Source organism: Alligator mississippiensis, chromosome 6 (genome assembly GCF_030867095.1).
Source record: "Alligator mississippiensis isolate rAllMis1 chromosome 6, rAllMis1, whole genome shotgun sequence".
Lineage (NCBI taxonomy): Eukaryota > Metazoa > Chordata > Crocodylia > Alligatoridae > Alligator > Alligator mississippiensis.
In genome coordinates this window covers 78,018,274-78,042,760 of record NC_081829.1, presented here as the reverse complement: position 1 = coordinate 78,042,760, position 24,487 = coordinate 78,018,274, and the positions used below count along the sequence as shown (strand labels likewise).

The 24,487-nt window shown below is 38.1% G+C and overlaps 1 protein-coding gene across 14 annotated transcripts in view; it reads left to right on the top strand.

The window, feature by feature from the left end:
* Positions 1-24,487, top strand: part of MGMT (O-6-methylguanine-DNA methyltransferase) — a 361,778-nt gene that overhangs the window by 298,625 nt on the left and 38,666 nt on the right. For 9 of the 14 annotated variants that reach the window (XM_019482889.2, XM_019482891.2, XM_019482895.2 and 6 more), the window contains 3 exons: positions 4,161-4,300; positions 10,715-10,837; positions 15,399-16,820. In XM_019482889.2, coding sequence (XP_019338434.1) covers positions 4,161-4,300; positions 10,715-10,837; positions 15,399-15,530 — 395 coding nt within the window. In that variant the 3' untranslated portion in view covers positions 15,531-16,820. The other 5 variants (XR_002088963.2, XM_019482894.2, XM_019482897.2 and 2 more) reach the window with 3 other exon arrangements.

The following is a 24,487-nucleotide window of genomic DNA, read 5'->3' as shown; positions in this document are numbered from 1 at the left end:
CTGGCCTATAAAAATTCAATTCAAGAAAAAATGTTGGAATACATGCGTTCTCAGCCCAGGAGAATATTATGTGGACATTTTTCAACAAAATTGGTTGATAAAAAGTTATGAGAGTGCAATTTTAGTTATAACTTAGATTTCTAATAAAATCTGGGAAATGATTAGTAGGAATGGCAACTCCTTTAGTAGAGAAGGGAATGGAAGCTGTTCATTGAGGCTAGAAAAGTTCATTTATATATTTTATATTTTTCCAGGTCTCGCCTAAGATCTGGATTGTTGTTTGCCAACAAAATATGTTCCCAAGACCTACCATATGTACTATAACTGAAGTCAAACCTTCCAGCCTATATCTGTGCCCAGTGCATACTTTTGTGGTCTGTTTTTATTCCTTCCTCATCTAGCACCACAATGATGAAGGGCCCCAAGTGCAAGCAACCATTTGTGTCTGTAGTTAAACCCATCCTAATGGTCACTGAATATTCAGGACTAAGCCGCAGAGGCCATCATAAACAACTGTGCCTCCCGCAGAGCTATGAAATCCCCAAATCACGCCATAAGCATTCTTTTATGACATAATTTCCTAACTCCTCTCTCTTCCTGGGTCTCACCTTCTCAGCAGTTTACCTCTTGGACTACCGAGAGGTATGCTGTTGAGGTGTATTTTTTCTTAGTTTAATCCTTGTTTTCAAATTCCATTTCCCTTGTTAGTATCACCGCCTTTCTTCCCCCTCACTGGGAAGCCATTTCTGCTCTCAGACATTAATTTCTTAGGTTTTTCACATCCAAAGCCTCCTAGTTTACTATAAGGCATCCTGGTTTCTCTTTCTCCTTACCATGATACAGGGTCTTTTCTTCTGGCTACCCACTTGCCCATGCACTGCCTTTCCTTATATTGCTCCAGTAATAAGTAAGTTACCTTTTTGACACGCTTCAGAGGTATCAGTGGAAGGTAGCGTTGCCCATATCCATGACTAGATTACTTTAAACTCCTTGTCCTACATGAAGTGTTACACTTCAGCTTTCACTAAAATGCCTATAAGCCTGCAGCCTGGATTTTCATTCCATTATTGTCTTAAAAATAAACCAAGGAAGAAACAGTTGGAGATATATGTAAGTGCCTGCTATTGTACTTTCCCATGTCAATGGGAGAATGAATTTTTATTTACAATTTTTTTTTAACATTTTGATTCTTACTGCCAGTCCTGATATTTGACTAATGCTACCATTGGAAAACCACATTCTTCTGAAGTGTTTATCAGGTTCATTTTGGATAAGAAAGTTCTTGCAAATAAGTTAAATCAGTGTCCCTGGGACCTATAGGTCTGTGCACTCATGAGACATCCGCCTTTCAAAATCCACATTTGATGAATGTCCATTTAGAGGGATTTCATAGCTCTGCTGGAGGTACAGTGGTTTAAGATGGCCTCTGCAGCTTAGTCCATTTAGAGGGAAAATTTGACAAGCTGTTGAGCAATTAAATCAGAATTTATTGTTTTTAAATAAAATCGGTTGCTCTATTGTTGCGAGAAGCAACCATTCTCTGGAAGGAGGGCAGCAGAGAGCATACTAAACTGATAGAATATTTTTCTTAAGTAGTATGTACGGTGTTGAGTACTGGGTAAGGGAATGGAGAAGAGATGGTACTTCTGACAATCCATTAAGTTTGGATAATGTAGTATAATTTAGTCATGGTTTTGCTTCGATCTGCCACTCAAGAATTATGCGGTCATCCTAAACTCATGAAAATATAAAGTGTTTTCATACAGAGAGAGAATGTGTGTTAATTTTTATGTGCAGATTTTACTACACTTTATAATGATATTTAACAGCATAAAATGTTGGCACCCGTACTGAAAATTGGTGAAGGTTCAACCATCTAATTTTGAGCAGGTTATGCTTATAGGCACTAACACTTGCAGACAGTTTAATAACAGTATTTGGCACTGTCTCTTAGAGCTGCTTAAACTAATTAATGCATTTGCTCCCTACAGGGTGAAATTGAGTTTTCAGATACATTTATAAAATGATGTGCATGATTGCTAAATATTTCATTATTTTGAACTATAACTTCTTGGGGGGTTTTGTTTTGTTTTGTCGGGGGGGTTTGCTATCATAAAACACTATTATATGTTATCTGGAAAAATGCACACTAGGTATCAAAATACATGATAAACTCCATCCTTATATTCTAATACATCATTATTTTATTATGTGGTATTTTAGAATGTTAAAAGGTACTCAATAATTTGGCCATCAATTTACACAGTAACATTATTGCTTTGCTCTCCAGTGATGACTTTGGAACCATTCCATTGTTTCTTGTAACTGTTCCATGCTCCAGTTAAGTTTGCACAGACTTCTCATTTTATTCCTACAGGTTTTGTAAAGTTCCAGGTCCACCTACCCTGCTGGGCCTAGTGCGCCTCTTATTCCTCTGCCAAAAAGGAGGGCAGGGGGGTGCAATGGGGGATTTGGAGTGAGGCCCTGGCAATGTGGATTTACTTTGTTTCATTGGTTTTAAAAAATGACATCAGGCAATAATTCCCTGAAACCCCTGAGTGCTTAAGGTTAACACTAATCTTGCTGGCTTAAAAAGAGGTTAAAAAAATAATAAGTAACAATTTGATTTGAAATAAACCTTTCTAAAGAAATCACAGTAAACAAAATCTGTTTGCCTAAGGAAACCCTCCTAGCAATCAGCTAGTAACACAACTGCTTGTGCTAATGAACCCAAAGCTGTTAATGTGGTTTCTTCAGTTAAATTGATTCATGAATTTTGAAGAGAACATTATCTAATGAATTTTCTTTGAATAGAAAGCAATTAAAAGGACAAATCAGTCTGATTAACCCCAAAGTCACCCTACTGCCACAAATGGTGTACAGTTTGAAATTATATCATAAAAAACTAGAGCAGATTTGCTATCTCTTTGCCCTCTACTAATCCATGTAAATTAATGAACAACAAAGTTAATTTCTTTGATGACCCTTTTCTAGTATCACCTGGATTATGCTGATGTTTAATTTGCTTAATGTTATAATAAAGGCTAAACAGATTTTTTCAATGAAGTGATTATCATTCCCTTCAGTTAAGAAGTGATTTTTATTATTTAACACACACATAATGGTGTATGGCTTTCCTTTAAGAACAAAATCACATTTTGCTGGGTTTGTACATAACAATCAATGGTATTTTTTGACACACAGTTCCAAAATAAGGGAATGGTTTTAATCAATGTATGTTTTATTTGCCAAAGGAGGAGACTGGTGTTTTCATCATGTGTGCTGTTTTTTCCCCCTATTTGTTCCTCTCAATACAGTAGAAGTGTTTTGTAGTTATCTTCAAAGCTTCTACAAGTACCTTGAAAGAACAATAGGTGTTAAACCAAACTAAAATCCTAAACTAGCTATTGGTTTTCCTTCTGTAAAATAATCCTGGTCTGGAAATCTAAAACTCTTCAACGCAGAGGGGAAATTGTTCTAATGTATTCATTTATGCATTATTTCAACTCTATGAACACTAAAAGCAATTTGATAGTGAATTAAAACTAAAATAATGGAAGTTATTTTATTTCCACAAGTCCTTATCATTAAGAATGTACTGTACATTCAAGGTCACAGCCAGTCCTTACATTCTATAATGTCTAGAATTCTGAATAGTAGCTTGGGGGTCTCTACTATAAAATGCAGTCAGCCAGGATAATACCAGGTCCACTGGCTCTAGGGCTTCTTTTCCAGTGTGTCCCAGCTGAAGTTTGAAATTAACAAGAGATGCAAGAGCTTTATAAAATAGGTAGAGCCAGTTATTTCTTCCCTCCTTAATTTGACTCTATGCTAATTTATACTCTGCCAATTTAATGGAAAACCACATTGTGTGAGTTAACAGGATAATTGTACTTGAAGCAAATTAAAAATATAGGAAAATCAAAGCCTTAAATCCCCCTTTTTATAGTGATCAATTACTTGAAGCACTCTTTCTAATAATCATGTATTTAAATATAGTAATATAGGACACAATGATAGGACTGAGAATCTGAGCACTTTTAATATAAAATACAAAAGTTGCTATTCATACTGTGGTTTAATTGTCATAGGTTTTGACTATCTTTATTGTTAGTTCTTTGAGACATGCTTATGAATAGTGTGTGACTGCTTTTTTGCAGCTTCATTCACCAGGCAAGTGTTGTGGACCCTGTTGAGAGATGTGAAATTCGGAGAGACAGTTTCTTACAAGCAATTAGCAGACCTGGCAGGCAACAGCAAAGCAGCAAGAGCAGTGGGAGGAGCAATGAGAAGCAATCCTGTAAGTTCATGTCAACTTTGAAATAAAGTTGATGGAAGATGGTGGGTTTAGACAGAAAGCTTTGTGGGCTAAATGTCATTAGATTAAATTTATCTGCTATGAAAACTACTCTACCATGAGTAATAAGGTCAGTTAGTGTTTTTAATCAGCGTTAATGCACAAACTAGTTTAATATGATTTATTTCTCACCATTCATAGTGCTACTGGGCTTGGAAACTTGAGAAAGGCGTATTGCATTTATTTTAATTTAATTCATCAAGCTATCCGAATTTGGTTATTTGCAAACTTTTTGTTTTCTTTTCCTTTTTTTTCTTTTTTGACATACTCTAAAGTAAGGGGAACCTTTTGTCACTCAACAGTGACACCTTCTGACAGGATGTGGATGCTTTTGACTGAGTTATGAAGTAGTTCCACAGTTTAGACAGTGTGAGTTTGCGTATCATATGCAAGTAGTGAAGACTCTGTTCCTTGTTAGCTCAGGATCTGAGTTACCTAGGATGGCCAGGTTCCTCTCCTACTTCCACCTGGACCAGAACATCAACTTGTGAAAATAGTAATTAAATTATATAAATGTATATTACGTAATGGCCTGGCCTTTGAATTCGTATGGCATTTGGTAAAAAACAGGAGATAGTAAGCCTCCCTTACAGTTGCCTCAGGCACCAATCCTTAATGAAGGAAATAAAACTAGTGGGTGCTGGAACCCGGAATATGAGACTGGCATCTAAATACCTTTGAGGGTTTGGGTCTCAAGTACAGTCAGCATGATAAGATGGTTTGTGGTCCATTGCTATGAACTGTGTACTAAATTTGAGGCTACTTAGGTCATGGCATTGGGGATTAGGCCATAAGAAATCAACATGAATGGAAGAGAAGGTAGGAAGTGGGACTTTGGTTTTGTAACTCCACTGTGTTTAGATCTTGGAGTATATGCCCCTTCCCTAAGATTACCATATAGGTCATTGGGTTTTGAATGTGTGTCTCTATGACATTAGCATTACTTTGGTGAAGTAGCAGAAGCCAGGATGCAGGCTGTATTTGGCTAATAGGAGTGATGTTAACATTCATCAGTTTTCATTGTTAAACAAGTTACACAGAAGCCATTAATACAGATGGTCCAAATGATGCTACTGTTTCTTCATCCTTTAACATGCCCAAACAAGGAATACTTGTTTAAAAAGAGAAATATAGTTTCATTTCTATTAATAATACTGTGGGCTTTTCAGCCATTCTTGAACATATTTTTCCTCATTACCACATGCCCTCAGCTATGTGTGTCTTTCCATGCCTTACTACATCTATTTATTACTCTAGCATCATATCAACCGTAATCTTTGACCTTCCATGTTGTTTTTACATTCAGTTTGCCCAGGATTTACTTTAATAAGGTACATATAAGCCTACAACATGTGGTTGCAAAGTGAATACAAAAATCTGTATACACAAGAGAAAGCAGCTCTACATACACAAATGATAAAGTTTTGCTTTTCACAGTGCCACATACCCTACACACATTTCTCCTGATTTGTAAAGAAAATCCAGCACATAAGTGACCCATATATAGGGACTGGTAGGTATGAATTTAAGTGGAAAATGCCACGTGGGGAAGACATGGCCCTTCTGGAGTACAAAATGACTGTGCACGTGTCCTTGTATGGAATGTATTTAGAATCTAATTACAGATGTGCTGTAATGACAGTGTGTGATGGAACAGGCAGGGGCTTCATTAAACTACAATGAAATATTCAATTTTTTTTATTAGCAGCTTTCTATTGTGAAATGTTGGTATGGTATTTTATCAATATGTCTTTATAGCTATACAGTGGTCTCTCCTATGCTAAAAATTTGGTATGTCATCAGGGACAGAAACCGCTATACCATGGGATGGGAAATAACTAAAATAAGATAGGACCCCACTTTAAAAAATTGCCATAGCTTTGCTGTATATTTTCAGAACTATTTTCATCCTTGCTCACAAGGGAAAAAACAGGAATTTTCACACCACAACCTGCTGTTACCGCTACTTTGGATGCTGCGGCTCCACTGCAGCCTGAGGGCAAAGCTGGATACATTTCTAGGCGATAGCAATTACATATCCTTTTGCACAAAACTACATTGTTATTCTTTGAGAACTGTTTCCTGTAGGTTTGCATTGTATTCCCTTATCTTAATATATACCATATTGTACTGGAAAGCATTCTCCCCTATTAAAATATCTTGTATTGTCAGGTACGATACAACGTATTGACAAAACATAATATCATATTGTGTTTCTATATTTTGCTTCATAGGTAAAAGTCTCACATGCACCCAAAAACTTATAATATACTTTTTATATTATGCTTTCAAACTTCACAAATACTAGATATACATTAGGTTGTTTGACTGCGCACCACTCCTCTTAGTGGGTTTCCTACTGAACCTTGTCTATTTCTAAGCACACTTTCAGGCTCCATTTTCAACAAAGATATTGATGTTTAAAAATCTGACTAAATATGCATCCAGTTTAACATGTTACTGGAAAAGTTATGGGTAAACAGTTATTAGAGTACTGCAGCTGCTACATTAGGTCTTTATTAAAGCCTTTCTTGAGTAGTGTTGCTCTTGTAGGATGGGTCAAAAATTGCATAAATCTATGGGGGTGAGGGGGTTACAGTACATTGAAACATTATTAGCTGTAATTTTTGGTTATGGAGTGCATTGATGATAAGGGATTTGCTGCACATGAAATACAAAGTGTGCGCTTTTAAATTTTTTGCTTTTGTTAGTTGCCAGGTTGTCATTTTTTCCCTCAACATAATAGTTTAAAGTTCAGTAAATACACCTCAGAGTCCTTACTGTAAAAACTATGCAAGATTAGTTGCTACAAAATTGAAATCAGCAATTGTTTGCACTTTGAAATATGTATTATCTGGTTGTTGACAGTGATTGGTACTTACAACAGTATTTAGAAACATTTATTAGTCCATAACCAGTCTGAATCAATTTAATAGTATTAATTTCCACAAATTTTGGTCCAAATGTGACCTAAGTCGCTAAAAAATTTTTTTTAAATTACTGAGGGTAGTATTATCACTAAAAATAAGTGTTTATAAACAACTGTAAAATTCAAATGAATAATATTACCCAAAATACATATAGTAATAAAAAACATCTCCCTTGTATTTTGTTATTTCGTGGAAAATATCTCTCTTCTCTACAAATCATGTTGGGTTGATACTTAATTTCTGTAGTATACATTCTACAAGTTTCCCTTTGTAGTTAGGTTACTTCACATAATTCATACAATGACCTTCAACTTTATGAGAAGGTGGAAAAGGTGCCGGCAGCAGCTGTGAGAGATGCAACGTCTTTGCTTCAAATTATGCCAAGGACATGGTAGGGATGGCTCACCTTTTGCAAGAAAAACTTCAAATAGTTTACTGCAGTTTAGATTGATTGTGAGGTCTGTGGTCCTCAAAGGGAACCCATAAAGTTCAATTAAAAATCTCATTAGAATAGTATAGGAGGATCAAAAAGAAAGCACAGAGACTCTTGGGAGATGGGGAATGTTGGGCTGATTAGTCCAAGGCCATCATAAATGACTATTCTATGACTTAAATAAGATGTCTTCAGTGGTGTGTTAACAGCAATAATAACTGTATACAGTCTTTTATATTCTATCTGCTTATGCTATTGTGTAGGCTAAAACCTAACTAACTGTATAACTTGACACTAAAATCTATCTGACATAAGTAAAGGGCATTATTCAGCCGAAATGTTTTAAACATTCAAGATTGAATAGAGTAATTGTGCATTTAAGAGAAGATTGTGAAGTATGGATTTGAAATGTTGCAAACACATAAAACTACTTGTGCATTAATTCCTTAGGTGGCTAGCAATAAACTTGAACACATGCTGGTTCATATTACAGTATTTGTTTCTATCAGGGAATAGGGGGTGGAAAAGCAATAGGACATGAGCAAACTGAAAGATTATTTTTTGCTAAGTGTGATTTTTGTTGTATGTTATAACTTGATATTTCAGCTGTTTCCATTATGGCCTCACTGATCTATTTTTGACAGTTTGGCAGCTTTCTGTAAGTATTCAGTCCATCAACCAGTATAATAGGATGGTCAGTTTTCTATTGCATCAAATTGAAAACTCTTAACAAGCAGAGCACCACAGTTGAACACCATTCTGTTTCATCCTCAGACAGAATTTGCTAAATGCAGTTCAAAGGCAATCAATACATTGTGCAGAGAGTTTTTTTCCCCACCTTTTTCTAAACAAACGCATTATTGAGGAGTTAGTTTATTCACAGATTGCCATGAGCGTTAATGACCACCCGAGTCTTGTTCTGCCAGTCACCTAGATGGCTGTTGATAAAGATTTAGCATCATGTTCTAAGTGTCAGGCCTGTCAGTAGTGCTGAACCATTTGACCAGAAGAAAAAACGCACAGGGAGCTATTGATTACAGCTTCTCAGTGTCACTTGTTCACCAGGATTTAGGTATTGATGAGGCTGCGAGTGAAAACAAGCTCTTTCCCTTGTGGGCCTCTACCCAGAAGAACAAAAGCAAAGTTGGAGAAAATATTCAGCTGGTACCAGAATCAGAGGGATTCCATTATTGATTGAAAGGCCCCTTCATGTTATTTTTGTTGGAGACAAATCTATGGGTTTGGAAGTTTTATAGCATTTGAGATAGGGTCCGTGTAAGTGATGGATTCATGTATTGGATGAATTAGATTTCACAGCATGAAGATTTCAATGGAGCTGTAATATTATGAGCTGCTTGGTTATTGATAAAAATTACATTAAATGTAGCTAAGGCTTTAAAGCTGAAAACTAGGATAGTATTCCTTCCAAAATATCCTTAGGGCCCTAATAAATTTTAGCGGGTTTAATTATTTTAGTACTCTGAAAGTTGTCACCACAATTAAAACAAACTGAAGTGATAGTCAATATTTTGAAATTACAAAGATGAGTTAGTCTTTATAATGTATTTTCTTTAATTATTTCTAGCACTGGGAAGAATAATTCATAAACATTCAATAAATAATCATATGATATATATGATGCATAGACAGATAGTATATGATTTGCGTATGTGTGATTTTGTATGTGTTTTGAAAAGCATTACATGATTTCCCTTATTTTGGCAGGCTTGGGCAATACTGCTTATTTTGCATCTTTCATTTCATTGGTTGTGCTTTACCTATTAATCTCAGCCAGAGCCACAGCTTTAACTTTTTAAAATAAAAATAAACTGATATTAAAACACTTTTCACCTTCACCTTACACTTCAGCTTTCCACCCCAGAAAAAAGTGGGTGAGAGGACCTCAACAGTTTTGTGCTTTATTTTGTCTGGTACTGGTACCAAAACCTAATATCTTACCCCCTTTCAGGGATAGAAACAAAGCAGAACCTACCTAGACATTGAATATTCCCAATTTTGCTCTGATATACAAAGTATCTGGGTTAGGGCAAGAAGTAACCTGAGCTACTTGTTCTTAGGAAGAATTCTTAAGGAGCCAGATAAAATCTTGGCTCTGTGGAATGACCTGCACCAGCTAGAGGAAAATTTAAGCAGTGTACAGTCTGCTCTATGAACCTTTGGATCCATCCTTTGGATGTGGAATTTCAGCAGTGGAGGTGCCAGTTACAGGCACTCTGCCCATGTTACCACAGAGACAAATGCCTGCCTCTGACCCAGGGTGGATCGTTTCAGCTCACAGCCAGGCAAGGTTGCCTACCTTTGCAGTACAGCATATTAGATTAGAGCATGAGGCAGGAACGTAAAAAACCCAAGTTCTGCTACTGTTGGGCCAAGGAACCTCAGGCAAGCCACACCCCTGTTCAAGCATCAGTGTTCCCATCTGGAAGTTTTTTCCCTTTGTTTTTTTCATTGAGAATTAGTGCAAAGTGATTAGCAAATTCATATAATTATTTCATAGCAATTCAATCTGAAATTAGTTTTGCACCTTAAACAATAGGAGATGGTTTTATACCTGTGCTTTTTGTCAGTTGTCAAGGATTTTTGGAAGTAAAAAATGAAATAAAACTAATTTAGAGGAATACATAAATGCACAAAGTTTTTGTGCACCCATGTTATCGTGGGTGATGATGTGTTGTCCCCGATATATATTCATAAGAAGAAATGCAGTAGATCAAACTTAATCACACCATGTTTGTTTTGGTAACTGCAGAGTAACTTCAAATGTAGTTATATAGTTGTGAAAGGAATGAAGCATGATTAAGTGCTTCAAGATGCTGGCTATTGTAGGTTTTGATCCCTGTCAATAGATGCAAGTTATTACATACCTCAAATTTCAATTTTTTTATATTCTGCTTTACCATTTTCTGTTTATAAAAAGGGGAATGGGTGCAAGTGCTCTCTCACACTCACGCGGGCTCTCACTGTGACCTCCAGTGGCATCTCCCCTGTCAACAGACTCCAAGCCACTGCTGCTGGCCCAGGCTGAAGCCATGCTCTGTGCCCCAGACTGAAGCAGAGATGGAGACTGCTGGTGCCAGAGCAAGGATGAGAGTGGAGGTGAGGGAAGAAAGAGGCTGCAGAATGGCAATAGATAAGGCAAGGGGGGCAGGTGTCCAGGGCTGTGGGGGGCAAGCAGTCTGCCTTCCCCCACCACCTCCCTACCACCTGTCCCCAATGCTCTCACTGTCACCTGCCCTACTGCCTGCCCCGTACTGCTTTTCCCACTACCTGACCTCTATCTCCTATCCCTGCCCCTGCTTTCCCTACTGAAATGGTAGTGGGTTCAAATTTAAGGTGATTAAATCATGAGATTCAATATATGGAAAATTATAACAAATTTATAAATTTTCCATATATAGAATTTAATTATTGGGGGGTCTTAAATTCAGGGTCATCTTGGATTCAGGTCAATGTGGTATATACTGGGAAACATCATCACTAGTTCCTCCTCTGGCCATCTTCTTTGATGGGTTTGCACATAAGAAAACCTGTAGATAACCGCCTTCAAAGGAGGGTTCCAACATGGAGCTCTAGATTCTGCGCCAGTATATACATTTTTTAAAGTTAAGCAGATCAGCCGGTCCACTGGGACCCCCTCAGGCCCCAGGGCAGGTGCACCCAGGCCTAGGGTCAGTGAGGACCTAGTCAGGGAACTTCTGGAGGGACTGGATGTATTTAAATCAGCTGGTCCTGACAATCTTCACCCCAGAGTGCTGAGGGAATTGGCAGAGGTCATTGCGGGACACCTGGCACGGCTTTACGAGCACTCGTGGTGCTCTGGCATGGTACCAGAGGACTGGAAAAGGGCCAATGTGGTCCCCATTTTTACAGAGCAGTTAGTCTTACCTCGGTCCTGGGTAAGCTTTTTGAGAGAATTATCCTGGTGCATGTCCACGAGAGGCCAGCAGGGGAGGTAATGCTTAGGGGCAACCAACATGGGTTCATTAGAGGTAGGTCCTGTCAGACCAACCTGGTGGCCTTCTATGACCAGGTCACCAAATCCTTAGACGCAGGGGTAGCAGTGGACGTAGCCTTTCTGGACTTCAGGAAGGCCTTCGACACCGTCTCTCACCCCATTCTCATTAAAAAACTAGGGGACTGTGGTGCTGACACCTACACAGTCAATTGGGTCACTAACTGGCTGGGGGGTCGCACCCAGAGAGTGGTGGTGGATGGGTCATTTTTTACCTGGAGGGATGTTGGCAGTGGGGTCCCCCAGGGCTCGGTCCTCAGACCTGCACTGTTCAACATCTTCATCAGTGACTTGGATGAGGGGGTAAAAAGCACCCTGTTCAAATTTGCAGATGACACTAAGATGTGGGGGGAAGTGGGCATGCTAGAAGGGAGGGACAGGCTGCAATTGGACCTAGACAGGTTACAGGGGTGGGCAGATGAGAACAGGATGGGTTTCATCACTGACAAGTGCAAGGTGCTGCACCTTGGGGGGGAAGAACCAGCAGCATATCTACAGGCTGGGGAACTCCCTTCTTTTCAGTGCAGAGGCAGAAAAGGATCTTGGAGTCATTACTGATGCCAAAATGAACATGGGCCGACAGTGTGGGGATGCAGTCATGAAGGCCAACTGTACCTTGTCATGCATCCACAGATGCATCTCAAGCAGATCCAAGGAGGTGATCCTCCCCCTCTATGCGGCACTGTTCAGGCCGCAGTTGGAGTACTGTGTCCAGTTCTGGGCGCCACACTTCAGGAGGGATGTGGACAACATCAAGAGGGTCCAGAGGAGGGCCACCCACATGATCAGGGGGCAGCAGGGCAGGCCCTATGAGGAGGGGCTACGAGACCTGAACCTGTTTAGCCTCCACAAGAGAAGGCTGAGGGGGGATCTAGTGGCCTGTTACAAACTAGTCAGAGGGGACCAGCAGGCATTGGGGGAGTCCCTGTTCCCCCAAGCACTACCAGGAGTGACAAGAAATAACAGTCACAAGCTGGCAGAGGGTAGATTCAGACTAGACATCAGGAGGCGCTACTTCACAGTCAGGGCAGCTAGGATCTGGAACCAACTTCCAAGAGAAGTGGTGCTTTCTCCTGCCCTGGGGGTCTTTAAGAGGAGGTTAGACAAACACCTTGCTAGGGTTGTTTGACCCCAGTACTTTTTCTTGCCATGGCAGGGGGTTGGACTTGATGATCTGCTCAGGTCCCTTCCAACCCTGTCAACTATGAAACTATGAAATTGCATTGCATTACTTTACTTCCTTAGGCACTTGGGTCCTTTTTCCTGGGATTTAGTCTTAAGTGTTGTCAGCATTCAGCACTTTGTAGGATCAAGCAAAAACAGCAGGAGCTGAGAAGAGATGCTGATGGAAAAGAGTTAGGGTAATCAACATTTAAAAAAACAAAATAGCCATTGTACAGCGAAATTATAAAAAATAGGATACATAATGGTGCATAGTGCTAAAAAGTTTTTCTTGTGATAGCTGCCTTATTCACAGTTGGAAATGGTAATATTGTAAGTGAGTTTTATATCTCAGGACATTGCAAATGAGCATAAATAAAAACTTGATAAAAAACTACATCATCAAAGTTTTGTCACATTTTGTCCACTCCTGCACCAGCTTACCTGACTCAAGGTATATTAACTGCAGTCAAAGTTGGGACCACAGTTAGTGTAGAGATACACAACCAGGATAGCCCTAACCCAGTTATTATGGGGTGGATAAGTAATAATGGACTTCACGATCCACAACTATGTCGAAATTAATACGATTGCTTAGATCATAAGTCAAGCCTAAATCTACCCTATTTGCACTTTCTCTTCTTCCTCTCTTAACTCATAAACCACTTCAAAAACTCTTAGAATACATATATTTTCATGCAGATTTATGTACCCCTTCCTTAAGAAAAGTGCAAAATAATGCTTGTTTTGAAAATAGACATTCTGTCTCCATCTATATATTATTTTCTCTTCACTGTTGAAATCAAGGGATATTCAATGTAAAGAAATAAAAAGTCTGCCCTAGCGTTCTCCAAAATGCAGATATTGGCAATAGGAGGTTATATAATTTAGGACTGTCCAAAGAGAGTCATCAACACATCTACTAATAAGTTTGTAGCCCATTTGAGTTTGTAGCCCATTTACTCCATGTAATTTGAAGAGTAGTCACCAGGAGAATTAGGTTGTTTTTTATACCGACTGAGATAAAGAACACCCTCTACTATCAGGAGTCAGGATTTTGTACATGAAGTACACATTTATTTATCAATGGACATGGCAAAAACTACTAGCAACAAAAAGTAAATTGTGACTAGCAGGGTGTGTGAAAATCTCAGCAATGTGACATTAAACCATTTTATCTTTTAATGTTATATACTTCAGTTATTTCAGCAGGAAAAAAATGTACTGTTTAAAATTAATGTTTTTAAAGAAGACTTTTATTCCTTTATTACAGTTGTTAGAATTTTTTTTTCTTTTTGTGTTATAGGAGAAATTTTGGTCCTTGGGAAAGGGAAGTCTTTTGTCTTCCTCATATGTTTCACCCTAAACAAAGGAGGACCATCTTGAAAGAGATAGTAGTTCAGTCTCTATGGCTCAGTCATTCCTTTTCCTGTCTGCTGACACTGCCAAGAGTGACATTTGTGACAGCAGCTTTTGTGACCTGCTTCACTGGGAACTGGCCTGAAACCACCAACTCATTTCATGTAGACCACCGAACTGCTATCTGATCGGATGGACTTTTGGCCACTAACAATCTAAGCTTTATTTTGGCCACTGGTCTGTGAATGAGACTTCATAACCCATTATCAATCACTGAGCTGTCCGATTGTGTGTTCTGAGTCTGTTGTTGAAGTGTGGGGAAGGCAGAGCAATGGCATTTTTCTCAGATAGAATGTTTAGTATTTTGTATGTGGACTTCATTTGCTCCTGGAGAGGGGAGAGACTCCTTTTTAGGAATGTTGCTGATCTCTTCTCTTTCCCAATTTTAATCCCTTACCTCCCATGTCCAAAATCTGATGCTTATTTTCCCCTGCAGAACTGAATTTAGGGTTTCTTTCCTACTCCTATCAGTTGCAGTTCTTAAACAGCCAGAAGTATCAGTGAGAAATATTTCTCCACTCATACTCTTTTCCATAGACTTCTCAGGGGCCCCATATCAGCCCTTTACATTGCACCTAACACTCCCGTGCTGTAAATGACCACTTGATTAGCCCTTAAGTTAATACAATCTCTCAGTAGAGGCAGGGACATATCATTTCTTGCACCCTGCTTCTCCAGCCCCTTTTGTTCCCTGCTGTCCTTGCACACTCTTTAACCACCTTCCCTGGGTTCTCTGTCTGCTCATAACTGATTGCTGTTCTTTGGACCTAGGTATGCACTGCTTCCACAGTTAGTTGCAGTGAGAGCTAGGGGGTAGGGGAGTACATAGTATTCACCATAAACAAATCATAGGAAGGAATAGCCTGTGGAGCCCGTCTGTACTGTAGCAGTTGCTTCTGCAGGGTGCCCTAGCCTTACTGGCCCCCAGGCACGGCCTGCTGTGGGGCGGGAAATTTATCTCTATAAGTAGATGCAAGAGTTGACCACAAGTAGCACAATTCATAATAAACTCAAGAAAAGGCAGACAAATATTTCACAAACCTTTTTTGATTTTATTTTTTTCAGCTCCCTATTATAATACCATGCCATCGAGTGATTTGCAGCAGTGGACAGACTGGCAACTATACAGGAGGAAATCATTTGAAAGAGTGGCTTTTGTCACATGAGAAGCTTCAGAAAGAAAAGTTAGCATATTGATGCAGTTCAGCCACAGCTGTTATACAGCCAAAACACATAACCAAAGATACTTGGCTTATAACAAGCTTTCAGAACACACAGTAGAATTCAGGAAAATGGTAAATATTTGAGTGACATATAAATATAATACAACATCCGAAGTGAAATGTGTGGTGGCACTACTATATTAAAAAAGCTGGATGTGTCCTAGGGGACGCAGCTTGTATGCCCTTTCTTGTTTTTACATTTTACAGCAGAATGAGTACAGCGGACTGTGCCTGTTGTGCATGTATTTTGTTCCCATCTCCAGTCCTGTTTTGTTCTATTTTTAATGTCCATTAAAGCAAGGATAAGGGAGTGGGAGGGGCATGGCAAATGTTAGGTGCAACTGCCCCTCTAAGGAAGCATCTGGCTCACAGAGGGGACAGCCGGCAGTCTAAAGCCTTTGCGTGTTTCTGAGAGCAAAATGAAATGCAAAAGCTACAGCACACACCTCCCTATTCCTGCCCAGCTTTGTATTTGTCCAGATTGAAAAGCTTGTACCTCTGCCAGGATTGGTGCCCAAGATTCTCCTGTTTTCTTTGATGTTTGAACTGTTGAAATGATGTTTTACGTAAACAGTTGTTAATGAAACACATTGAGAATCATTCAAAAGGAAATGGCTATTGAATTGCCTATTCACAGCTTTTCTTTTCAAATTGTTAAAGATGCTTAAAAGATATGAATAAAAATTATTTTGTCTTTATTAACATTGCAGATCGTAGGCAGAAAAATAGATGCTGATAAAGTACTTTATGCTAAAATAAATGTTTCTTTAAAACTAAGCAATTGTTAAGTTGCAGTAGCGTGCTGAAAAAATTGGAAGTATAATTCATTTCAGTTATCTTTCTAATCAGTAATTCTCTAATTTTACGTAACATTTTGTTTTATTTCATTTTTCATAATCACATGTTATTCAGTAATCTCCATTGTAAGGGACAAAGCTTTATTTTGTGAAGGTTATCCATAGAATATACAGATAGTCAAAGGCTAGTGAAGCTAAAATTTCTGATTATTTAAAAAAAAAAAAAAGATTCTATGAAAGTAAAATATTACAAATCACCAGAAGGTGAAATTTTCAGTCTGGGAGTTGTAAATTGTTACACAAAAATACCGATTTTTTTTTTTTTTTAATGCTTTATCATATTGTTATAGGTGTCTCTTTTTTAGAAAGCTTATTGCTAACAAAGGAATTTTATATTGCAATATGTAACTTAGCAAATATGGTAGTATCAATATTGTAGAATTACTTAATTAAAATTGTTTTGCATATCCAAGTGTCTGGCTGTATGTGTGTAAATAATACACAGTGCGTGATATATGGAGAAAATAAACTATACCCAACTGTACAATATAAGGCTGTATTTTTATCAAGGGTTTCTGGTGGCAATATAAACCACGAAAGCAAAGCTCAAGTGGTTTGTACATGTCACTAGAACCGTGAGATAAAAAATATACCCTTTTAATATGTACAGTTTGGGTGTATTTTATTTTTTATAATACCAACAAAAGAACATGATGCCTAATGTAAACTTGAACCTTTTTTAAATATTACATCACTAGCTGCTTCTTTATAGTTATTTACATGTGTTCTTCTACAGTGTATCATTTCTTATTCTTCCATTGAAGTAGTAAATGTGGCTAGTGTCTGTAAGTTCAGTAATGATAAAATATTTAAAATCTGGAAAATCAACTTTTTTGCAAAATTTCATTCAGCCTCCGGTTCTTTGCTTGCAGCTTTCACTCTCAAATATTTGCAGGTACATTTTTTGTGTCTACAATCTTTTGCAGGTGCATTTGATGTCATTTAGGTATATAAGCATCAGGTTGTACATTGGCACTTGGATATCTAAGCACCACCAGCTCAGCCTACTGCTCTTTGTGATGATAGAACTAGGGGCCAGTAAAGTGTTAATTTGAACACTGTCTGGGGTATGTTATTAAGATTTGTCTGCTTGTACTGTAAAATATAAGGCTATAAAAAAAGATTTACACATAGTTTGTCTATATGAGTAAAAATATAATTATAAAATAAATGGTTTTAACCATGATATTTTTATTCTGATTTTTACCTCTATTGAAAAAGTAGCGTTGGGAAAATGATTTTACTTGTCTAGAAGATAGTGAAAGCTGAGTGGAAAAATACTGCAGGGATACACTAGGATAGCATTAGTTTTGGCTATACAGGAAGGAGCTGTAGAATGATAATAGAAATTTACTTATAAGCCAAGAGTTTTGTTATCTGAACAGAATACATTTATGAGCTTGCATACTGATGTTTATTTTTGTGTTGTAGGCCAAGCAGCATATTCTTTGTCCATGTGTTTTCCAACAGAGGGCACTATAGCTTAGAAGAATTAGATGCATGTGTTTTACAATGTGTTTAGGAGACCCTCATTCACCACTTTTTTTCTACTGTTTAAGAATGAATTTGAAAATGAACAGCAGAGTTGAAATCTCTGAGCTGCCTTATTTGCAGTGCTTCAGACAGTCTGCCTCAGGAATTAGCTGTCTAGTAGTATTACAGGCCTGCATTCTGCATCCCACGTATGTATTGTGAAAGGTGCTATAGTTAGATAGTAAGATGAAGAATGGCTTTTCTTTACCAGTGATTTCAGAGATTGCTAATGATGCCCAAACTGCATACTCGTGTGACCGACTAATGAAGGGTGCTATGGCACTAGAACCTCTAGGGGTTCAGTTTCAAGAAGTAGATTCTATAGTGCTGCTTAGGTATACTGTTAACATTCTTCTTTTTTGCATTAATAATGCTGATTTCCATTAATAAAATCTTGATTCTGTGGAGTTCTCTCTTTTGGCAAGAGGAGCATCAATGATGAAATGCTTAGAACAACACAACTGAGCTATCAAGAATGTGTACACATCATTCGCTTACATGAGCACTTTGCCATGCGAGGAACAAAAGGTATGTCATGTTGCATACCAGTGTTTCTGATTTATCAGAAGCAACTTAAAAATAATTTAGCAGAAAAAACAAAACTGAGAAAGGCTGGGGTTTGTTTTTGGCCTGCCCTTGTTGTGTCATAGCAGTACAAAACCAGTTTTCTGTTTTCTGTCTCTGAGGGTTTTCTCTGCCCTGTCATAACAGTCTTGATATATGCCCTGAGGTTTCCACTGAAGAAGGCAGCAGCATGGTTCAAACTGGCATTGTTTTGTACAGCCCTAAATACAACTATGAGAAGCCAGTAGAAATGAACATGAAAAGCAGTCACTGGAGTAGCCTACAGCTCATTCTGGCTAGAGGTTATAGCATAGTTTATGAAAATATAGCTAAAGAAAAAGTATTAAAATAAAAAATAAAAACATTTAAAACCCTAGAAACAAGAAAGCTATGTTCTTTTTTACTTGGAATTGGGTTCCACTGACCTATCAAGTTTCCTCCCATTCAGCCTTGCAGTGCTTTGAACTGCTGACATTGAGACACTGTGCAGCCAGGCACGACAGCTGGCTCTGCAGCATCTAATACCAACACATGCTGTTTTAGCCCATTTCCAGAGACTAAGATAATGAAAGATTCAAAAATAATATTTGTTTTGGCGGAACTACATTTATAATGAAATAGATGCCCTTGACCACGGAAGAAACTGAATTTTGCAATGGGTCATTCCTTTCCTCCTCTATTTTTCCCCTCCATACAAAGACTACTCTCCTGCAAACCAAAATCCAGTAGAAACATTTTGGAAGAAATGTCTGTACTTCCTGTTTCAGATTTACAATAAAAATGCAGCTACACTAGTTGTGCTGTTTTATGCCCAAATGAAAAATGTAGATTGCATCCTATGTATCAATACCAAATAGTAAAGGGCCTCAGGCGTAAGGATTGTTACAGATCACTTTCATGCAAGCACAGTTTGTCAAGTAATGAGCTCATACAGTAAGCATCTTAAACAGAAAACTGATTCATTATAGTTATAAGGGCATTTTTAGATATGTGCCCAAATTCTATTCACCCTATTCACACAAGCAGTCCCATTGGAATTAGTGGGACTGCTCTTCTTATCAAGGCAAGAAGGTTTTGACCCATAAAGTTTCCATTTAATTCTTTGTAAATAATTATGTGCCAGATCATGCTGTGTTCACCTCTAGGTTCTTTAATTTGGTACTTGATGGTAACTTTATATTATATACTTTAATTAAAAAAGTGGTGCAATTCATATGAGCAATATTGTTACTGTCAATATGATCCACATAATATTAAGTTACAGACATACTAAAAACTAAACAGTAACTTCATACTATTGTTTTTTGTAAATATCACAGATACCTTTTATCATTTTTCACAATGTCTTAGCAAAATTTGAATGTGAAATATTGATAGAGCTAGCTATAACATACAATATAGGTCCATTTTGCATTCTGTATTGTTGGTCTGTATTTATTTCTGAAAGTACTTGTTGTGAAAGGAGGTATTCCAGAACTTACTTGCTTTTTAAAAAATGCAATAAAAGAATAAAACCCATAAAAAGAAATTGCTTAAAAACTTAAAGCACTGTAATCCAATGGGAGTCCTGTAAGATTTATGTACTATTTCAAGAGTAATTGCTCAGTAAGAATCTTATAGGAATGTAAAAATCCTTGAAGAATTGCATTTACAGATTTAATTGTAATTCCTTATATTCTTAAAGAAATCAAATATAATTGTATTTAAAAGGCTTCTCTTTAATACTCTTCTCCCCTTGTTTAGTCACTGTATACCTTCCTTATGTTTTACTGTGGCTGGCTTTAAAAACAATGGAAAATATTACTGACAGTACACTCAGTTGCCATTGAAGTGGGCAGGATATTTCAGTTACACTGATGTGCAAATCGGTCATACAAGCTTTATAGCTTGTCAAAGGACTCTGTGCTATTTTTGTTTCAAATAACATACATAGTGTATGAGTAATAAATAAATATGCTTAATACAGGACATGGAAAAAGTAGGATGGGTTTTTCTCCAGTTCTCTCCCACAGATTTTTTTTTCCAGAAACCCTACCACAATAAAACTTCCCCTCTTCTATGTTCTTAATAGTCTTAATGTTTGGGGTCCTCTAGGCTAATGTAGTTTGATGATATTTTTTCTTTTTATTGTGTGCTATTCTTTAGCCAGGGAGAACATTTTATTACATCAAGTTGTTTTGGATTTAAATAGATTTTTTCTTGCTAAAGTAAGTTGCCTGTTTGTGCATGTGTGTTTTTTCCTCCCTCCTGTTCAGTGGCTTTTGATTAAAAAGTTGGTGTTTAAAAAGCTGAAGTTAACATCAGTTTTATTCTTTATCAGTTTTGGAGACACAAAGGTTTGAAATGAGCTCTGTACAGAATGCTGATCCAGAACAGCCTCTGGTCTGTGTGAAGTAATGTGTAGGTGGCAGTTAAAAGCAGGGGCCAGAGACTGGAGAAACTGCAGGTACTGATGTGTCTTTAAGTGACTAAGGGCAGTAGTCCAAAGTCTTCTGGACCAAGTGGCACCAGCTGCAGACAGATGGAGAATGTCTGGGCTCCATCACCCTCAAGTCTGCTCAGACAAGGATCTATATATTAGGGTGGGAGAGTGGATAAGAAAGTAAGAAATGGTAGCTGTGTGGTAAGGTGAAAATTGACATGAGCACAGTGTACTGGCAGTGCCTTTGATTGATGAAAGGATATTGTTAACAAGCCTTTAAAGTTTCTCATTAATGTTTTTTTCATTGAAAAAAGCCACAAGAAAAAAATTCCACATGGACAGTAATTAAGATCGATCCCATACAGTATGTTTAGTTATCAATTTTTAAAACCTCTTTAAGTACCTTATTTAGTTATTTTAAACAGTGCTTTTTATTTGTTGCAGTGAGTAGTCTTGAAAAAACTATAAAATTGGGTTGAGAAAGGTGCAAAATACAGAATTTCATGTAGCTATTTTTTTAAAATACTGTGATCAAGTAGATTTGCATTTAAGTTATAGGAAACCAGACACCAGTAGGCCAAATTCACTGGTATTCTTGGATGCTTTGAGTCACAGGAAGAGCACATAGGAGTCATTGTGTACTATTTTGTATGGTCCTGTGTCTGTAATATGCAAAGTATGTTGGTTGAATTAAGACACACCATTCTTCTTTCTATGAAGTTATCGCTTTGATTACTGTAAGTACACTGAAATGATGAGGTAGTTATGAGTTATACATTCCTGAGTCACTAAATGGACAGTAGTCTGCCAAGTTGATGGGATCCATGGGAATATTTGATCTCTGCACAAGTCTTGACCTGATCCCAGCACAGTACTTTGTGACAGGCTACAGGCAGGGGCAGATCCAGAGGGGCAGAACCCAGAGGTTGCCGCGGTGTGTCCAAGTCTGAAAGGGGGTTGCAACCACGGTGGTGCGGTTGCACCTCCCTTTCAGACTAGACCACACCTTGGGAACCTATGTGGACTTTAAAAAGTCCCCAAAACAGGTGAGAATCTCCCCCTTCCCCTCGTGCTCCAAGTCACAGCCTCTCCCCTTCCTGTCTTCCCCTCCTAGCACTGCTGCTTCACCTGCTGTCCCTGGTCAGGGAAACCTGCCACTCCAGCAGAACTGCTCAGGAGCTAGGTTCAGCTGAGACAGCAGCAGCAGAAATGGGCAGTGGGCAGAAATGGGCAGCTTCCCAGAGGGACCAGACAGGGTGGGGGAACCCCCTGCCCATCACCGCTGTCCCAGTTGAGCCCAGTCCCCACGCAGCCCAGCTGGAAGAGGCAGAAGCTGCTCTAAAGCTTCCCCCACTCTAGGGAGAGCAGGAAAAGCAGCAGTGTTAGCAGGGTGGGTGAAAGGGGAGGTGAAACAACTCTGAGCACTCTGAGCCCAAAGGCTCCTGCAGCATGGTCTGCCTATACCAGTGGGTTGGGGAAGGGGAAGTAACTGTGAGCTTTCTTCCCCTACTCCTAGATCAGCTCCTGGCTACATGGTTATTCAGGTTATGGGACTGGCAAACCACTACAAAATTACTTCAGTTTGGGTCTGTAATTTAAAGAATCATTAAAATGGCCAATATTTAATTAAAATAACTATAAACTTAATCCCCAAAATGAGAAGTCTTGGTAGTCACTGAAAAGCAGGAAGCAATCCATTAACTTTACAATAATAATACTTTCCATCTTTCAGGTGATTGCCAGAACTACTTGATCCAAAATATAAAATTTTACATCTACATTGAGAATAGGCCATTTTAATATTTTTTTAGCTTTTTTCTTTAATTTCAGTTTGTGCTTATCCTCAGTGAAGAGTGCCCTCAGTGCATCTCTCAAATTACTCTTAAGAGTGAACTCCTTTTTTTAAAAAGTGAGATAGAAGGGGAGGATGAGGGAGAAGAATGTGGCAGCAATTTTTTTAATGCTACTCATCCACAATTTGATTCAAGTTTTTTTAATAAATCTAGTGGGTTGGAGAAAGTGCCATTAAGTTTATAGTAGGAAAATGTGATATTTTAAAATAGCTTTGCTTCTATACTTGTGGCTTTGTTGTGGCCACTGAGCTGATAGATAGCTTGATGCACAGATTATGGTCAGGATATTAAAAAATGGGAATCTAAACCTAGGCTTCTAAATCCATATTTAGGTAACTTGGCAGATTTTTCAGAAGTATTTATGCAAAAGTAAGTTGAACTGTTTCATTGTTGGTTTATATATTTGGAGGACAGTAGTCAAGTAATAGTCTTACAAAATAACTACAAAAACTGTTTCTTTACATAAATATTGTTAAACTATAAAAAAAAAAAACCCTCTATATTCAATGAGGACTAATACCATTATTCTTTCTGAATGAAGTAATTGTAAACAAGTTTGATCATGGGGTCATTGTCTAAATATCTCAAACTATTTCATGTGATCAAGTAATGCTTCACCCATAATATTTCTGCACTTTAGGGGTGCTCTACGTATAGCTGTAAAGTAGCTGGAACAGAGAGCAGCTTGCACTGTAATCTACTGTATTAACTTTAATATTTGGTGTTAGAAATGTTTGCAAATACTTCTTTTTTATTCTAACAATTAGGTGAAGACTCAACCTTTTTTAATACAGACTCTGATCAGACAGCATGTGAACACAGGCCTCCAGAAAGTCTTGTGAATTTACTCACCATGCTGTCATGCTTGTGGCTTGGTATATTCCATAACAGCTTCCTAATTCAGGCCAGGAACCCAGTGCTTCTACCAGAATTAGAGGATCAGGGCAAAAGTCATGAGCTTGTTGTTCAGGCCAGGAACATAAGGGACTAGTTTGCATGAAGAGGGCACAAGCTAGAAAATTTGAGCCAGTAAAGTAGAGAAGAGGTGATCTGGCAGGCCACAATATTAATTCACAGGAAAACACCAGAGATCATGTTCCAAATTCTGATCTCATTTGTCCCGGCCAGAATCTGGAGAACTGTTGAACTTGCTAGTTGAGCTGCTGGATTTACAGTGGGTTAACTGAGATCAGAATCTTGCCACTTATTACTGACTGTTGCATATAACTTGTGAAAGAAAGAAAATCCCTCTCAATTCACCCTGAACCTGCAGAAAATCCCATATAAATGCAGTCATTCAGGACAAGAGAATGAGTAGATTATGGCCCTTAATAGCCTTTTTTTTAATAAAAAACGTTATAAAATTCTACCATTGGTTTTGATAAAGTCACATATTTGGGGACCCTTTGTTTGTTGCTTGCTTTCTGAAAGTGAAAAGGAGATGAATGCTAAACAGCGGCCCCATCTAAGTCAAAACTCAAAATTTTAAAAATTGAACTATGTATGTGTGTCTAACATTTATCCAAATGTTTCTTTTTCCTGCAATTATATTGGGGACCATCAATCTGTGTAATATACCAGGGGCTTTAGAAGGCCTAAACCCAGTCTCTCTCAGAGGATGGTCTTCTCTGGATATACATGCATAATAAACAAAACATCCTTCAAGTCAAGCAAACTTCCTGACTGCTGATATGGGAGGTCA